Source organism: Prinia subflava, chromosome Z (assembly GCF_021018805.1).
Source record: "Prinia subflava isolate CZ2003 ecotype Zambia chromosome Z, Cam_Psub_1.2, whole genome shotgun sequence".
Lineage (NCBI taxonomy): Eukaryota > Metazoa > Chordata > Aves > Passeriformes > Cisticolidae > Prinia > Prinia subflava.
Genome location: NC_086283.1, coordinates 59,683,222 through 59,703,271, shown reverse-complemented (window position 1 = coordinate 59,703,271; position 20,050 = coordinate 59,683,222). Strand labels below are relative to the sequence as shown.

The 20,050-nt window shown below is 38.8% G+C and overlaps 1 protein-coding gene across 1 annotated transcript; it reads right to left on the bottom strand.

The window, feature by feature from the left end:
• Positions 1-56: 56 nt before the first annotated feature.
• Positions 57-20,012, bottom strand: GTF2H2 (general transcription factor IIH subunit 2). The gene is made up of 15 exons (XM_063423914.1): positions 18,740-20,012; positions 18,575-18,652; positions 17,547-17,583; positions 16,855-16,941; positions 16,012-16,062; positions 15,543-15,597; positions 14,676-14,781; positions 13,631-13,721; positions 13,381-13,468; positions 12,720-12,827; positions 11,511-11,574; positions 10,549-10,652; positions 8,598-8,700; positions 8,274-8,313; positions 57-7,860 (listed from the first exon to the last, which is right to left on the bottom strand). The coding sequence occupies exons 1-15, from the start codon at positions 18,793-18,795 to the stop codon at positions 7,741-7,743; spliced, it is 1,188 nt and encodes a 395-aa protein (XP_063279984.1). The 5' UTR covers positions 18,796-20,012; the 3' UTR covers positions 57-7,740.
• Positions 20,013-20,050: the final 38 nt, after the last annotated feature.

Here is a 20,050-nt window from a genome sequence, read left to right as displayed (position 1 = left end):
GCAGAAAGCCTTGATGTGTTGCCTTTTTCTGATTAACACTACTGAAAGCAAATTAGGGAAAGCCTGTGGAAAGGTAAGTATGGACATAGGTTTCAGCCCTTACAATGTAGGGCTGAATTTTACTCTACCCTACTTTTAATAGAGTCTGTAGCTACAAAACTGGACAGTAATTTAGTTAATGACAGTGGTTTGCTTTTCAGGGAAATACAGGCATGAACTTTACTGCATTCACTTCCTACTGTGGTCATGTGTCAAAAAATTAATTTTCCCACAAGTAATTGAGCAAAAAAAGACTTATAACTTACCTAAGCTACTTGGAACGCTTTTTTAAAAATTGTCTAGGTGACATAAATTAAGACTGAATGCAGTGAGGCAAAGCTTCTAAATCATCTTTTCAGATTGCTGAAGAGGCAGAGCTGCCCTCTGCTTCAATTAGTTGTGTTGGTGTCTGGCATGGTTACAAAAATTGGCCTTCATCACTTCTTAACACTAGTAAAATCTGTCATACAACAATTTTATTGCAGTTCTGAGTTCAGTAGTGGTTTATGTTCTAAATAAATGATTCGTGTAACTGATTTAATTGCAAGCGAAACAACTGAATAGAATATTAACAGAAGGGTGTACAAGAAAGAGGCCAATCATTCACACGTGAGTGCTCACCACGCTGGGAACTCCCAACAACAGCTGGCGGCTGCCAGGATCTGTGACATGGAAAGGTCCCTTCTCCCATTCCAATCGAAGATGTGAGGTGGTACAGAATAATCTGGGACTCCTAGTCATGCCCTCTCCTAGCTGCTGGAGAAATTAACCCTGTCTTGCGTGGAAACAGGGCAATGTTTATTTGTAATGGAGGTGTGTAGTGAACACTACAAGAAGGAAAAAAAACCCAAACCCTAGCACTTACAAACTTTCCTAGGCTTGAAAAATTGGGGAAAGGGGCAAAACCCATTGCTAGGGTAATTTTAAACTACTACACTGGGGATCCTTCATCATGATAATAGATACTTTAAGGGCCTCTGTATCAAAGAGCCAACCCACCTTTACTATTGTCACAGGACCAGACAATCAAGAAACAGTGATGAAATCCATCATTGCTGCTGCTCTGGTTGTGATCTGATGCGTGAAAATGCAGATAATGGCACTTGTTTTAAAGCAGACACATTATCAAGTATTGTCCAGAAATCTCTGTAACAGTGATTTGCTAACAGAGCTTCCCGAGCTTCTGGACACCTCCATAGTTTGCAACTTTCACTACAAAATCAAACAGACATCAATAAAGATTTAAAGATGCTCCAATGCCATATGAAACATGAACAAATAAACAGTGAATATATGCGGTATGGTACATTAAAAATAAATTTGTTGCTGCTAGGTTGAAAAAACAGTAGAACTTTGAACTGTACACGTTTTAGCATTGTGATACTCAGACTGAGGAGACTGATAAAGGATACTCTAGCAGGCATATAGTAGAATAATATATAATAGATTCTAGCAGTGCCTAGTAGAATAAGATACTGGTGTGTTTACAAGTGTTCAAATACCGCTCTTACAGGACAAAGCAAATAAAACACCCACTTGTGCAGCCACTGGAGGTCAGACATCAGATCAGCTCTGCAGAGATGGAGGTATCAATCATAACAATCTCTTTCAGGCCTGAATACCATCACATGAGCTTTCCAGCCTTGCCTTATGGTCACTACTTACAAGATGTGACTCCTGTAATTAAATCACTATATATCCTGAAATGTATGTCAAAAATAAAGGCAGATAATATGACAGATTTTGCATTTGTTTACAGAAAAAAACCAAACAAGCATTTTCCCTGGCCTATGTACAATATGGTAGTTTTAAGACTATACTAGAAAATAATTACATTCAAAAAAAATTATGGAAATACAGAGTTTTAACAGCTAGGGCATACAAGCTACTATAACTAGTAACAATGTCATGAAGCTCTATTTTAAGTCAGTCTATTTTCCCATTGCTTGTTTTTCTTGTAATTTCCATTGCTTTGTAGAGGGGGAACTAAGAAGGCATTTCAATAGAGGTCTCAGCAAAGTCTAGGATGTAAGCAGGCTGAATACAGTTTGAGAAGCTAGACATATTTTGGGTGTGTATAGAGCAAACAGGAAGAAGTAATACCCATTAAAAATGATCATTTGCAATTGTTGTATACAAACAGAAGATTCATTTATCCTGAAACACTGTCTTCTCTACTCAGACACTTAATTTGAAGTTCTCTCCTTTAAATTCACCTGCAACAGACTGTCATCCTGCAGTCACAGGATAAATGGCTCAAATAAATGGCTCCCGATAAATGGCTCAAAACTCCTGGCAAATGAAGTGGGTAAAATAAAATCAGATAGGCTGGGTAAAAAATAAAATGTATGAGAATACCTAAACTTAATTTAAACTAATTTAAATCTTGTTCCAGACAACAGGAACAAAAAGCCAGTGAAGAGAGCTGGCAGAGCCATATGCTAACCAGGCTGTTAGTAAGTAACCTTAAATAACCTTCCCAAAGGGACAGTACAATTGCAGAGGATTTGAAGTGATGCTCTCTGGAATATTATTAATGTCTACTGCAGATGAATTCAGGGAGGTTCCCATTGTCTAAACTGGAAAAGGGGAGGGTATATAGCAGAAGGTAAATCCAAAATCAAAGCAATTAGTGGAAAAAATATATTGCCAAATTTTAAAGAGCAGTCTTCACCTCTGGGGTAGAGGAAGAGACATTGTATCTGTAAGCCTGGCACCTGTTACAAAGTAATAAGAAAAAAATATAATTATGTCACTGTAAAAATCCACAGCTGTTCCACATATTAAAGAGTGCATTTGAAAGAAGTCCCCTCAACTCAAAAAATACTGTATTTGAACAAGAAAAGGTGCAGGGAACACAGCAAGAATGATAAAAAGTAGAACAGTTTTTGCCCGAGGATCAAGTGAGTTGCTTGTATTCTTCATCATGTGGATGAGAACACAACACAGTGCATTGCCAAACGATGCATGAAAATAAAATGTATACTCATTCAAGTGCTCTAAGTAGACTTGTGCCATTCCATAAATCAAACCAACAATCCCTCCCAGCTTTGCTTTCAATTACTTGTAAAGAAAAACCCAGCTCTGGGAAGAAAATCAGGGTTCATTCCTCTGGCATACAACAGCCATCTAGCAAAGGACTGCATCCTCACGCTGTACCTGTAAGTGTCTCTGCTGGGTTCTTCAACTTCTGAACACAGTGTCATACTTTGAAATACTACTCACACTTTTGCCAGAACAAATTCACAAGGAGGACAGAATTTCTTGTGCTGTTCGCATGGGGTGTGTCTAACCATGATGGTAAATACAACTAACCCACAGCAAAAACACTGCACACTGGATTGAACAGGGATGTGAGAAAAAAAAGCAGCAATTGCCATTTCCCCATTTCCATTAGAGACCATGATGAATGAGACGTATAGGACAAAAAGATCTTTATCATATTCATTTCTTATGGCAGGGTTTTAACTCTTCTGCAGTTGTTCATGGACTTCCTGGAATCCTGTCTCCATGTATTTGACAAAGTTGAGAAAATCAAAGACTACATTTGGGAGTGAGCCCAAAGCAGAAGGATTCAGCTCATGTATTTAATTGTCATTTGTCTCTGCTACAGGATATTTTTTGACTTTTTTTTGAAAAAACAAGACTACTAAATTATATTATGCATATCTTTTAGATAACATTCATCATCACTTCTCTTTCCACAACAACATGGTTTCTAGAGGTCACAAAAGTTGATTTTAGCTTACTAAGAAGAGATAAGGTAACTGCAGAGATGGTATAAACAGGTGTATTATTAAATCTGACTAGCCAAATTGAAATTTCTGTGAACTCCAATTGACTAGTACGTTTACAATGACAACAGCAAATATTCAGAAGGTGTTACAACCAAAATGGAGGGGAAGAAGAGACATGAGATTTGAGCAAGATGACACAGGCAATTAGCAGATCCAAAGAACTTCATCTTGTAGCTTAAAAATCTAGAGTGGCCTCAGTGAACCTCAAACTTAATTCTTCCATCTCAAAGCCATTACTGAATATTAATGGCACATTTTGAATTTCTGCTTAGATTAAAAAAAAAGGTGGCAAAACATACAGTTCTGTCATGTTGTTACTAGTATTGTAGCAAGACAACTATAGAAAATTGCTCTGTAATGGTTCAGAATGTAGCAGACATGTCTGCAGGTCAGCTATACGTATTCAAATTCTGCACCCTAGAAGTCTAAAGAGCTTTGTTTTCTCAAGTAGTTGAGGGATCCTACAAATTTATGACATTTACCAAACAAATTCATCCTTAAGAAAGTGATTCTAAATACAGGATCTTCCAATCTGTTGGTTTGTGGGGGTTTTTTTGTTGTTTGTGAGGTGTTGGGGTTTGTGGGGTTTTTTGTGTTTGTTTGTTTTTTCTTTGTTTGTTTGGTTGTTTTTTGGTTTTGTTTTGTTTGGGTTTTCTTTTTTGTTTGTTTGTTTGGTTTGGTTTTTTTGTTTGTTCATTTTTGGTTTTGTTTTTTTAAACTGGCCATAAGTTACATTCCTCTCTCCTTCAAATCCCAAGCCAAAAAGTGCTGTGGTTGTTATAAAAGTCTTCTAGTCCTTCTACATTTTGAAAAATTACTGTGGTCAGTTGACCCTGGCTGGACAAGAGGCGCCCACCAAAGCTGCTCTACTGTACCCTCCTTAGCTGCACAGCGAAGAGGAAACACAATGGAAGAGTTGTGGATCAAGATAAGGACAGGAAAACAATTATTCACCAGTTACTGTTGGGCAAAACAGTCTTAAACAGGGGAAATTAATTTGCTACCAAATTAGGTTAATGAGAAATAAACCCAAATCTTGAAACACCTTCCTCCCACCCTTCCCTTCTTTATGAACTTAACTTCACCTACAATTTGCTCTACCTGCATGCCCCCAGCAATGCAGAGAAATGGGGTCTGTGGCCAATTCATCATACAACTCTACTGCTTCCTCTCCATTGGCAAGGACTGCTCACACTTTTCCCCTACTCCAGGATGGTCCCTCCCATGGGAGACAGTCATCCGTGAACTTCTCCAATGTGGGTCCTCCTCAAGGCTTGCTGTTCTTAAAGAACTGCTCCGGTGCGGTCCCATCCACCAGGTGCAGTCCTTCAGGATCAGGCTGCTCCAGCATGATCCTCCACAGGGTCACAAGTTCTGCCAGCAAACCTGCTCCAGGATGGACTCCTCTCTCCATGAGACCACAGAGCTCAGTACAGTGTGGACCTTCCACATGGTCACAGCCTCCTTCAGGCATCCACCTGCTCCAGTGTGGGGTTCTCTTTCACTCCATTTTAATGAATATCAGCATTTCCACTCTCAGAAATTAGCTGAGTGCTACTACAGATGGGAACTTTTTTTCCTACGAAGAAAATGTAAACTGGAAGGAAAGTGAGGGCCCTCACCTTTTTGAAATCCTCTCCCTTCCACATGGCAGCACTCTCTAGTCTCAAACTTTTTGCTACAGCTGCATACTCAACTTCATCCTAGGGTGCTTTGGTCTTTTTGTCTCTTCCTTCAGCAAGTCTGAAACCTTTTAGACAACATCTTCAGAACCTGCAAGAGTTTCTCACAGGCCTCCTAATAACCTCATTGATTGACTGATCTTATGGCAGATACAGTAAATAAGGAAATAAACAAGAATTTTAAAAGTTGAAGCTTCCCACATGCAAGGGAGACTTGATAGTCAGTGAATCCCAGTCAAAGACAACAGGTGGAAGAACGATTTCCTCCCTGCCGCTTTAAATACTTAGGACACAGATGAAAGTGTTTATACATCAGAGAAATATTGCCTTAGCAGTGATTTTTCAGGAGCTAGTTTGAACTGTTCGACCAATGAGAAGGTAGGAAAGCACAAACCAAATTATTGCTGTGACCACAAGGTGATAATGGGGTATATGGCTGCAACTTCTACACTTTTTACTTTCAGAAATAGAAGCTGGATAGAAGTATGTTATTTTAGTATCTAGCAAGAGAAAAAGAAGGAGTTGGAGTGTTCTGACAACCCCCTTTTATTTCCATTAGAAAATACTAGAAATTATTTCCTTATTAGAAAATACTGACTGCAAAGATGGAAATACTACCAGAAAACACTGTCTCAAGAGGCTGTCACCAGCATCAGAGTATCTAAGAGCCAGATGCTCAGAGCATTAGTTTGGCTTGGAATGGCCTGCTAGACTAGTACAAACACTCTATGTCCTTTTTCTGCTCGGTTTTAGTAATAGGCCTTGCAACCACCTGACAGCACAAAGGATTTATAGAGTTTGTTTGACTTAGCACAAAATGAGGTGCAGATGCTCAAAAGTTATTTTTCTGACAACACCAAGGGAATGACTGCACTCTATCCAGCAGGCAGACACTATCAGCAGAAAAAGCACAGAAAGAGCCATACTAACACTTGAATGAAAATGGCCTGTAAGAACTTAAAAGTAGCATGCAGTGTTTATATATATGGTGAGCATGAAAAATTGAACTAGCGTATGAGGGAGTTGGGTTTTTTGCTTGTTTCAGTGTTAAGATTTTTATGTTATATTGCCATTAATATGTTATACTGCCATTTCTAATCTGACAAAAAACAAAGCTCAAAAATTAAGTCCTATACACCCAGAGCACATCAATCACTGATGTGTTTACAATTATCACAAGGTGACTCTAGAAAACCCATTGTGATGTATTGCTTCAGACATTATACCTGTAACCTCCTTTTACTGAGATGTAGCACACTACAATTCTCACAGGTTCAAGCTGCAAACACACTTTAAACAGAAACTACAAAATGGTAGTCCTGCATTTGTCTCAATTTCTATTCTTCAACGTTCAGGTAAGGATGGACACTTCCCCTCCTACACCCACCTTACTGTCCGTTGCCCTAGAGGTTTAGCCAAGGAGAGAAGATGATGTGCAGTTCTTTCAACTCAGTGTAGCTTCAGAACCAAACAGCAGCTCTTTTCATCTTCAATACTGAATCCATCAGCCAGTAGTTTGTATGAACTCAGGTCTTGCTCTTTTGCATGTTACTTACCTTTCAGCAATCCTACCCTCCTACATGAAACTGAAATTTAACCAGACAGCTGCAGACACAGGAGTGATAGAATTCAGTTGGCTCTGAGTTGCACCTTAAAACCTAAAATGTGTTTTCAGCACATTTCTAACAGCTGTATTTGAGCTGCCTTACTGAACGCCAAGGTGAATACTCATAATACTTGAAATTAGTACATGAGATGTCCACCAATTCATTGCTCAAAAACATCTTTCTTAAATACTTGCAAAAGAATATTTTCATCTACAGAAATCCACCATCCACCAAAACCATAAGTTTGTAACAATAGATGCGTAAAATGTATTTCTCAGGGCTTCTTTTTAAACAAGTCATGAAACCAAGATGAATCATCACATTATAATAAAGACCAGTTATATCCCTTTCACATTTACAAATATACATGTTATAATAAAAGCTGGAAAAACCAATAGTTCTTTAGACAAGAACAAAAAATAGATACAGATTATTCAAGTATATATTAACAGTAATAAAATCAATAGAACATTAAAATTTGCATCTACTCCACTGTTCATCCTTCTGTAATCATCTTCTTGTTCAGAGATGCATCAGTTAAAGTGAGAGGTGAATAAACAAACTAGAGCCATGCAAAAATGACAAAGATACAGCAACTTTTGAAAAGGTATGTGATCATACAGATACAGGAGCAGGGTGCTCGTGAATACAGCCAGGACAGCAGTGCAGCGAATCGTGAACAAACAGATCGCATTCCACACAAAATGTGTTCTGACACACTTTGCATATGTAAACCTGTGTGGGAAGGATAGAAAAACAAATAAAATTAGCAAAAATCATCATCATAGCACTACAGTAAGCCAACAGTTATATCATCAAGAGAATGTAAACAGACTATACTGCCAGCATCACAGAAAATTGAATTAAAGCTGACACCAAGTACATCGACAGGCTTGAGCTCAGGTCACTGTAAACACGTCCAAATGGCTGAGAGTGGAGGCTTTTTAATGCAGCTCCCCAGGAAATGCCTTCCCACACTTCTGAAGACTTTGTAGTCTAGGAAGTATAACTGTTTAACACAGAACTCTAGTTAACCATGACATTAACTTTCTCAAATATTTTTCTGGTCTTTAGAACATAATGCTAAAGGATCATCTCTATTTCTCACACCCCTCAATGCAAATTACAATGACATTCAACATACTTACATTTTGATCTTTTATTTCTCCCTGGCAGCCTTGACAATACCTAAAAGAAAAATTGTATATTTTAACTGAAAAAAAGAGTCGAATCAGTGTTTAAAAAAAGATCTCATACATAATAACAATTTCTGGCAATTATTTCAGCTATTCAATTGACCTCACAGATCATGGAAAATACAAGTACTTCTTAATGCTGGAGGTGCCACACACCACCCAAACACTCGGGATTCTCCAGCAGCAAAGAAGCTGCTGCCAGCTATTCTTACTTTTGTGACAAAAAAGTTACAGGATCTACACGCGCACCAATTATCACAAGTAAGATCTGCATACCGTTCCCCCTTGTATTCTTCCAGTGGAACTTCCTGAAAGGCATCTAAAGGAAACAAGTGATGGTAAGACCGAGCCAGGTGCGGTGCAGACACTAACGTAAGACCTGAAAATAAAGAGACGCCAAAACTGTTACAAGGCAGGATTTACTGAAAAGCTTTTCTGTATCAAATAAAGTAAAAAGGAAAATCAGTATTTTTAATTCTCAGTGGCTGAGAGCTTCTAAGAATTTTAAAATAAGTGAAATTACTTGTTCCATTAGCCAAACCTGTAATCCTGTCCAGTTTTAAATCCAAATACAAAGAACAAGCAAATTGCTCAGATTTCTACTGGAAAGGTTTAACTCAACCTTTAGAAATACATTAACAACAAACACACAGTGGAGGAGTTAGGAAGCTCCTTTTGGCAATGATGGTTCGTTCTGCTGTATCACACCACCACTTAAAATGATGCCCTGTTAAAAAGCTCTACTACAGCCTGGTATACTACTGCCAAAACCATGCCACAGCCCCGTTTCAGCTAACACAGGTCTGCTGGTTTTAAAACAGTTATTTTTTCTCACACTAACTAGAACGTAGCCATGTTTTGGATGTAAGCTGGAAACAGGGTTGATGAGGCAGGAATGTTTTCTTTGCTGCTGAGCAGTGCTTACACACAGTCAAGGCCCTTTCTTACTCCACCAGTGAGTAGGCTCAGGGGTGCACAAGGCATTGGGAGGGAATACAGTCAGGACTGCAGCCAACAGTGTACCAAGAGAACAAAGTGATATTCCATACCATGTGCCATCATGCTTGGCCCATAAGGCTCGGTAGAGAAGGTGGAAAGGGGAGAATGTTCAGAGTGATGGCATTTACTTTCTCAAGTAACTGTTACCCATGAAGGAGTCCTGCTTTCTTGGAGATTCTACTGATGGGAGGTGGTGAATGAATTACTTTCTACGCCTGGCCTGCGTACAGCTTTTGCTGTAACTATTCAATTGCCTTTAAGGACACCCCTGGGTTTTCTCACTTTTACTCTTCTGATTCTCTCCCCCGTCTCACCAGTGGGGAGTGTGTGGGTGTCTGGGGCTGAGTCGGAGCTGGGGTTAGACCGTGAGAACAGGTTAGCTGGGGCACGGGCTGGCACAAACCTCTGCATCACTCACTCACATGTAGTGTAAACACCAGTCCAAACTGTTGTTCTGCTGATCACTGCAGCTGTGGAGAATCCACTGCAGATACACAGGATTTCTACAGTTACACTATACCATTGCTGGAATGAAACTCATGCTGGCAGGAAAAACTCAAAATTAAACTAGGATAAAGTGACCCAAAAATATAATTATTTTGTCCTCTTGCCAAATACACACATGCGTTTTAGTTGTATGCCTGTAGAAGCTAGGAGAACAGCACTCCCTCACAATACTAATTTTACAAACCAGGCTAATCTTCCATACCATCCTTACTAAGAGCAATGGAGGGAGGCATCATTGGTTGCACTGTCCATTAACATTTGCAAGACCAAAGAGCTTCTGCTTACAACTCTGCAGCCTGTCCCGTGTCACTACACAGCCTGCCGTTGGGTTCAACTTGGAAATCTTTCATCCACATACTCCTGGAGGGGAGAGTACTTCCGTCCTCTTACTCCAAAGCTCTATTTTCATGGCCTTGCTATGAGGACTCTGTGTATTTAGTTAAATGAGGATTCTTGAGAAGTTACCATTCCCGTATACATTACCTCTTTTCCCTACTTTGTCTTAGGGATATTCCTTATACCAAAGAATATGATACAGCTTTACTGTTACAGGTATAGTCCTGAGAAACATTTGTAAGAAGTTGATATCCCAGGTCACACAAATGCAGGACTCTTAAAGCAGAGCTGGTTTTTAATTGCTAAGTATGGCTGAATTCTTCTAGCCCTTAAGTCTCTTACCATGAACTCCTGATTTATCTGCTCACCTTTTCTTGATACTTACCACAGATTTTGCATTCCACAGGAAGCTCACAGTACTTGGCTCTGCACTGAGGACAGAAATATCCACCCAGTGTAAGGCCTGGGTCACTATTATTTTCCAATTGCCTACAGTAGAAAGAAACAATTCAGTACTTAAGAAATAATACCATACTACTATGTAACTACAAATAATGTTGTTTTCACATCCAATCATTAAAAAACTTTCACTAGACTGGATGTAACAGTTTAATGTGCAAGTGTCAGAAAACCATAGATATGGTGAGATATCAGTGACCACATTTTCCCACAGGAACCAAAGACAAATATTTCCATACAAAGGAGCCAATCTTTCAAAATAAGGATATGAACTGCATGCTTGTTTCTTTTTAGACACAAAAATATTCTACATTGCCTTTAAGATGCACATAGTACTTATTCTTTCAAATAGCACATGTTGTTAACACAATTTCTTTCTGAAATTCAGACTCCCCTATCACCCTGGAAAACAATGATTCTTTTCATTGAGAAGTGTCCTGGTACAGTCATCAAATGAAGCCTCTATTTTAAACTTCCTTTTAAAGTTATGGTAACAAAAACATAAAAAGTCCTTTATTCAGATAACACCCCTCCATCTTAATAATTATCTTTTTTAATGATAGTAATAATTAAATCAGTAATTACTGCAAGTAATTACATTAATACCTTGTAGCACCAGTGTGTCCCAATCACTGTGTAACAGAACTAAGTACCATTTACTACCTTAAAAAACTTAATTGTGAATGTTAAAACACATATTTAACAGAGATAACTATGGCCACATACTACATCTACCAATGCAAATGTCTACTGAGAAGCCACAAGACACGGTTTACTCTTTTTTAAATATTATTTTGCAATACTTTCATTGTTGAGCAGATTTTCTACATATGACTACTCAATATTGAATTCTTATCAGCTCAGTGAATTCTGACCAATGCTACTTACGCCATGCTAAAGGAGGGCTTTGCATCTTGATCAGATAGAGAAGCAATAGTATGCTGAGGAAAACCTGAAGAGAAAAAACATCCCATAGTAACAATTTTAAACATGCAATAATGTGTCAGTTTCTTACTTCAATGAAGAAGTTCAACGATTATTCTAGACATTCATGCCTATCTCTTCCCTATTTGTTATTACAGGAGAACTGATACATTCTTGACAGGTCTCTACCTGTATCCACACCTCCCTGACTTTACTTCCCCCCAGCTGAAAAAATGTCTTTGTCATAGACTTTATGTTAACTGAAGCACACTGGAACCCCATTTCTGATTAACAGTTAAAAAAATAAATATGTGAAATGGTAGGAGAGCAGAATGAGTAGCAAACAAATGTTTACTTAATCAATAGTTTCTAATTAAGGGCGAAACACTTTTATATGCATCCATTCCAGCCTATATTCACCTTCCAAGTGCAGTATATGACAGATGAGACTACAGGACTTTTTGGAGACTGATATCTTTCTATCATTTATTTTTTACAGTTCATGACAGGTGAGAAGTTGGTTTTTCCAGCTGCTGCTCAGACTTTACCTACAAGAAGTAAACCTTTTTATGATCTATATGGTATCTTTAGCTACACATATAAAGACATACATTCTTATCTATGAAAAGGGTGGATAAAAGTAAGAACTCAATGCTCTACTTTGTAGCATTAGAGCTCCAGTTCTGGTTTAATTCCAAGCTTAAATTTATTGAGAAACAGATCAGGAAAAGATACCTAATCTACTTGTTGAAAGAACACTCCAGCAGCTACTAATAAACATGTACTACCTATGGCTCTTTAATCAGTTAATAGTTGCAACAGTTACATTCTGCAGGGAAAAAATCAGAGGGAGAAATAAAATAGTTTTTCATTCTTCATTTCTAAGTACTAAATTTATAACAGTTACTGTGCCATCAATATCATTCCACTTTGTTGTTTCCGAATTCTATTCAGTAATTTGTCTTACTTAATAAGCTTTATTTAAAAGCTGACTACTTTGCAGGAATAGCATCACGAAAGCATCAGATCTAGCAGTCAGATCATCTAGCAAAATAAAAGTTAAAACAAAACCAAAAATGGCACAATGCATTTATTACACCTCTTACTATTTGTATAGCCCTAACACAGAAGAGGCAAATAAAGAAAAAGCAAATCTCGTGTTTGCTACCCTACCCATTCGAATAAGGGAGCACTCAGAAGTGGAACTGGCAGGTGGAGGACTAACATGGTGCATCAGCAGCTCCTTATAATGACCTTCATCTAAAATAACGTGGTATGTTCCTGTCACAAAGAAAGAAATGCCTTACTGTCATGTTATGAGCACAAAAGAATACAAACATATACTCCAAGTGACAGAAAACAACTTAGGTAGAAAACACAATTTATCCAAACCTGTTCCTAAAAAGCAGCCCTGTTAATGCTACAGTAGATGACAAGTCTGAAAACTAGTAATGACAGAATGTTAAATTAGATATGAAGGCACAGAGCTTTTTCTCCAACATTACACTGTAGTAATGAGACTATAAGACTTATGACTGTAGCAACGGATATTAACATGTTACATTGATGAAGTATCACAGAGCTTTATATGTGGAACAAAAGGTTTGAAAATATACGTATTTCTTCTCTCTAGAGCTGCAGCTACCAGCTCATAATGATTTCACTAACTACTGTATATTTTGTAGATTTGGGCAACTCTTTATTTTCTGCTAGCACAATGGAAAATATTTATCCTTAAAATGTCAAAATGCAGTAACAAATATATAATGAAGTACTTATTGAATTTTATTTCAAATCTGTGTTAGTACTCAACTACTGAACTTCGGATACATACCGCCAGTTTCTCGGGCAAGCACTGTACAAACTCGAACTTCAGCACTTAGGCCGATGACAGATACTCTGATCTTTACTGCTTTTAAACACTTAAGAGTAGAGAAAAGAAACATACTCAAATTCATGTGCAGAACAAGAAATAGTAAAAAAGTTTGAAGTCTTAAATGAAAATTAATTGGTGATGACACAGCAACTGCCCATTTTTACCCCAGCAGCTTGGATGTTCAATGCAGCAAACCTCGGTTCTGTACCTTAATTAGATCATAGATGTTGCCTGGATCACATGTTGTCAGACTGCTGAGGACTACCAAAACCTCTCTGCTTGTATGTCCTGGCATGTGCCTAAGGAAAGCATACAGTTAATTTACTTCTGCATACTATGCTAATTGTTTGACAACACTTCGAAGGACCTTAATGTATTGAAGTCAGAAGATGACATGATATGAAGTCTTCTACAAACTGTGACAAGATCCTTGTCTGAGCACTGGATTTTCACCTTCTAAAAGCCAAACCTTTCCAATATCTAGAATACAGTATTTAATTGTGTACTTGTTACCTCACCATTTGCTGTAATGAATTTTTGTACCTTAGCCATACTCAAAGGTAAAATTAATCTTCAAACTAGCACACTGTATTAAGTCTTCCTGACTTCTTAAAAAGCTCTCATCAGCTTTTAAGTGTAAATTCATTAATTTTAATTACTTCTAGTTCTTAGCTGAAAACTCTCTTCCTGCTAGCAATTGAATAACTTTTCATGACACTGATTGTTAGCTTTGTTAAGTCCATGTCTTTAGCTGTAATTCTTTATTCAGTCTTCCACAAACTGGGATACATCTCAATACCTCACACAGCAAACAAGTGTTCTGAGTCTATCCTACCTGAAAACTGATTTTTCTAAAGTATGCCAAAACTCTCCCAAGATTATTGTTGACACAATGCAGTTTGTTTTCCTGTTCTCTTACATCATTAACCCCGACTCTGTCCTCTCTCATACCCATCTCTTCAGTAAAAAAGAACTGCAATGTCTTTCATCACAAAATCCACATACCATCATCAATGTGGTTTTCAAATTTCATTTCTATAAGAAATACACCCCTAAATACAAGCATCTAGTGGCAGAAAATAAAGTTCTCCACTACTAGAGTATTTAACTTAATGATTTGTATTTTAAGAGAAGATAAAGTCACCTTCCAAAGACTCAAGTCAGCAAGATGCTACTTAGAAAAAATTCCGCCCCTGCCTCTCAAAAAAATCACAATCACATAGAAAACAAAATAACTCAATGTATATACTAACTTTAAAGTCTGCATGGCCAAATTTAGGGAATTATATAGAGAAGGTTCTCCGCTGCAGTTCATATCCACTGCTTTCTTCAGAGCAGTTACATGTTTTTTTGAGTTTCCTGTAAGTGAAAAAAATGCAATCAATTTAATTGATCCAACAAGTTAAAGAACAGAAATATTTAAACTGCATATGTATTGAAGTATACTTGTACAACAACAGGGACTGGTTTCTAAGTGGAAAGGGTCGGTATTTTTCCTTAGAAATTGGCATTTTGATCAGAACGCAGAAAACAGGAAAAGAGACTTTTACTATATAGGCACTTGGATGTCAGAAAGTTTAGAAGCCAAAAAGAATAAAATCACTGTTTGGTATCATTAAGCTCTCAGCATGAGTGCAACATCTCTCACAAACAGAAAAAGAATTTTGTTTCCTCTTTTATCCTCAAAGTATGGTTCAAAGATTGATTGATCCTCAACTTCCTCAATGAAACCTGCTGAAGCCACAGAGAACTGGTGTAACAGCAGGCAGGAACCAAACAAACCTTGACTTCTCAACATCTGATCAGATCTCACAAAAAAACAGGTGTCGTGACACACAAAACTAACAAACAGGGCAGAAAATTAACTATAGGGGAAACAGAACATATCTGAGTTGCATTCTGGTCAAGACTTGATCGCAAACAAGCACACAATGACAGTTGTGGATCTGGGCAGATCAAAAGGCAGTTTTTTATGGTTTCAGTCAACTTCCAACAATTTATCTTTAAAACTAATTATGAGAACGTAATTTCATTTTCAGTAGTGTATCAAGCAGAACTTAAAATACCAATGAAAAGGATAAAAACATCTGCAATTTAAGAAAAGAATATTACTTTCCTACCTGAGAGCTCTGTCATTTTTTCTGCTCTTTTACTCTTGGTTACAATTAGACCAATCTGAAAAAGGGGAAAAAAAAGACAAAACTTTTGTTAGAAAGTTTTACTATGAGTTTATTTAGAATTTTACTGGGCTTTTTACATCTTTATGGACCAGAATTATTCAAACATACAAGTCTATACAAGTTTTATTTCAAATGTAACAACAGCTGCACAACATGATGCATCAGTTTACAAACATTCCTGTATTTTCATTACTGTATTTTCATTACTACTGCCAAAAGGTACAAAAAGAAATTTTCTATAAGTCTAAATGCCTGGCAGAAACCAACAGAAACAAGAATTTCACTAAACTGATGAATAATGAATGGGAAGGTATACATAAATTGAGGACAGTTTACTGGGCAGTGTTATAACCAAAACTACCTTTTGAAATGGTTTTCTGTTATTTGTTTCTTGCATGGTTGTACGTACCTGACTAATAGGATTCTGATCAAAGTACTCTTCAACAAAATATTCTAGTAACTACAAAAAAAATGTTAAGACAGTTAAAAACTATTTATGCTTTTATTACACATGAATTAAGCAGATGCAATACATTTAGTATCACTAAAAAGGAAAACAAAGTAGTTGGGTAACACAAAAAGGGGGGACGAGCATTTCCCTTTCCATTCTTCTTTCACATTAACTCTCCCTCTTTATCCCATGTAACCAATGAAATGCATTTTCAGAACTACACATCCCCTTATTTTATTCACATCCTATGTTGAAGTTCTAATTCCTGCTGGCTCAAATGGAGGTTTTCAATACACCAAAAAGAACTAATCTGAACAAAACCATCAAAATCCAGGAATTCTTGCTTTAGTATTGTTGGAGAAGACCATACAGAACATGATGTACACACTTCAAATCCTCCACACTCTGAAACAGCAATCCAGTTCAACTCTCATCTAACAGCCTTTCAAATAAGAATTCATAAAAAACATATAAACCCATTCTAGATGTGTCATGAAAACATGTCAGCCCCTTATTATGGGCAACACTTAATTTCCACATTTTCCAAATGTGTCTTCCCATAATATGCTCACACAAAGTGTTTTTACTGAAGTACTTGTGCGAGGCAAATAATGCCACACAGATTTTACTATTCAAAAAACAGGAAAGTGACAGACTAGCAACAGAAGCAAGGAGACGAATGCAGGGATGAGAGATGAGGCTATGCACATACAGGAGACTGCAATTCTTTGAAATGCAAAATGCAACCAGTTCACAGAGATGGTGGCTCGGTAAGAAAAAAACTTCTGAGTGCAGGAATACCTTCAGAGTGCAAGTAAGTCTGTTCGGTTTCAAGTCTTGGTCCTCCATGGTTCTTGATCCATCAATAACCACGTAGAGGTGGCGCATCTGCATTTACAACATATGTGAAAATAACTCACAGAATACATATGGAAATGAACTCATTACTCCATTCACTCTAAAAAGCCACCACTTCCTCCTCTAATGGGAAAAATTCAGTAGATTGAGTGGTGCAATTAATGTCAACTGAAAAGTAACACATTTTTCCACTTTCCTCTCAAAATGAAAAAAAACCCTCTCTTGAAAACTGCACACTGCTCTTCTCCTCTCACAACTCTCATGATGAGCTACAAAACATGCATAGTCTTCATCTGAAGAGTTCAGTGTTGTACAAAGCAATGTGGCTATTTGCAACACATTTCCATTATGCTCATTTTTCACATGAAGAGAAATGGACAGTGTGAGCAAGTGTGTTCTGACCTCTGCTGCCAAACACACCCTGTGTGTCAAACCTCCCCCTGAACAGCCCTGCTGCACATCCACACTGCCAACGAACAAAGAATGTTTAAAAATAAATAATAAAAAATGGAGGAAACGGCAAGGTTTGGTATGAAGTATGTTAGGCCAGCAGAAGTGTATTTCAGATCTGGAACACCACCTCTAGCCACGTAGTTTTGGACCAAGGGCAGAAGAGGGTTAAGGCATTAACATACCATTCCAAGCCGAACTTGTCCATGGTGTTCATAGAGTCTAACAAAACACAGAAGGATTTAAGTGAGATTCAAATGAGCGAATGGCTCCTAAAACAGAAGTCTGAATAAATCCAATACTAGGCTTCTGGCAAAAATGTAGAAGCAACAAACTGCAGACACTTATTCATGCTGAAAAATCCCACAATTCAATCACAGATTTCACAACTCTCAGAAAATAAATAAGAACTATTTCTTACTACCAGGTTTAATGAAACTTTAAAATTTTATCCACATTTGACAAACCAAGTTCTAACATAACTTGAAATAACGCAAAACTTAGGATTTTTCCTAGAAATTTTTCTGAAATTTGGAACAGAAATCTGTAGCTATGATACCATATAAGGTATGATATGATGATACCCATTATACCAGAAGCTAGATTCTGTTGTGATAGGACAAGGAGCAATGTTTTTAACTAAAAGGGGTTCAATTTAGACTAAAGATAAACATGTTTTTAACATGAGGGTGATGAGGCACTAAAGCAGGTTGCCCTGAGAAGCTGTGAATCCCTGGGAAAGTTCAAGGCCCGGCTGGGTGGGGTTCTGACCAATCTGGTCCAATGAAAGGTGTCCCTGCTCATGGCAGGCTGGAGTAAAATGGTCTTTAAGATCCCTTCCAATCCAAACTATCCTGTGATTCTCTGATTTTGTATATTAAAAAAACATACAGAAGATTTCTCCAAGCTGTGTAGATTTTAACTGCAGTGCTCTGCACTGTTTCATCAGACCAAGACCTGCAAACTTGCGTACACATGGGATACACAGCCTGTACACATTCAGTGTTTAAAAATAAAAATTAATTTTTTACCATTTCTTCTGGCATGCACCTGCTCCTCTGAAGGAGAAAGGTGATTAAAACACCCTGCAGGCATGCCTTACGTTTAATTAATTAATTAATGCTTAGTGCCACATGACCCAGCTCCAGGATGATCGAGCCCCTGTCACTGACCAAGTCAGTCCCGTTCGCAGGCTCGTGGCCACACCAGGTACCTTTTCCTCTTTGCCTTGAAGAGAATGTCCTCGATGGTTGCTTTCAACGACCCGGACTCGTCTTCCTTAAGAATTTCCCTACGCAAAACAGACTGTTACAGTGGGCAGAGATTTTTCCTCCTCCTTCGCCAGAAGGGAGAGAGAGGTGACGGGGGACGAACATACCATGTTCTTTCGTAGCCTCCTTCCCAGCGCTTGGTCCTCTCGGGCTCGTCATCCATCTCCGCGGGGGATGAGGGGGGCTGAGAGGAGACCAGGGGAGATGCGGGGCGCTGAGGGAATATCCAGGGAGCTCAGGGGAGATGAGAAGGGAAGAAGATGGGGGTGAGAGGAGGTCTGAGAGAGGAGCCGCGGGACACTGAGGGGAGTGAGAAGGGCCCAGAGGGGCTAAGGGCAGCCGAGGGGGGCTAAAGGCAGCCGCGGGGAGCCGAGGAAGGCTGAGTGGAACCGCAGGACGGAGAGAAGCCCTGGCCCGCCGCCGTCGCCAGGCCTTGCCGTCCCGGACACGTTGGCGCCCGCCCTCTTCCGCCTCGGTGCGCCGCCAAAGTGCCCCGGCCGCCGCCCGGGCCGCGGAGCGACCGTTCCGGGAAGGATCCGCTGTGTTTTCCATCAGATCTCCAAAATCCTCCAAGCGCGGCCATGGAGACGATGGGCGCCTGGGGAAGACGCCTCACGGAGACGTCGCTCGGAGCCCCCTCGACAGTGTCTCCGGGCACAGCCGCCAGGCTCCTGGCACTGCCTGGGTCTCGGTGGCACTTCAGCAATTAACCAAAACAATTTCAGTAATTAACAGAAGAACGCGGGAGCCTGGAAAACGCATTGGATTTTAACACCTGATTATGCTCATACGCCGGTTAATGAAGGCAGTCATCTATCACCGCGCCAGCAAAATCAAGAAGTTTCAGGTATTTTGATGCTAAGTAATCATGTTTTCTATCTACCTAAAATAATTCTGAGTATTCATTTCATGTCACCAAGAGTTTCCATTTCACAAGCACCACACAGAGGATTAACTCAGAGCTAGCTGAGCTAATTGCTGACTGTTCTGCAGAGCGATTAAAACTTTATTGGATACGGTGGAAGCATGCCAAGACTGGGCTTCACCTCTTGAATTACAGGAAAGTTACTGAACATCCGTTTCTAAGGAGTCTCACTCTGCATCCACGTCAGGCAGTACATGAGGAAGAAAACATGTAAACAGCAGTAACAATTCTTGAAACAGGAGTGGGGCAAAACTAACCACTTCCGTACCCTTCTGCTTACTGCATTTATCAGGAGCGATGTATAATTATAATGGAAAGAGAGGAGAAATTAACTAGCTTTCAGTTAAACCATACCTGAGAAAAACCTTTTTTTTTTTTTTTTTTTTTTTTTCCTTTTTTGAGGGAAAGCAATCTGAAGACAAGAAAAGAGGAATTCTTTGTAAAGTCAGGATTTGCTTCTTGGAACTGAAATAGTTGTTGCTCCCATTAGAAC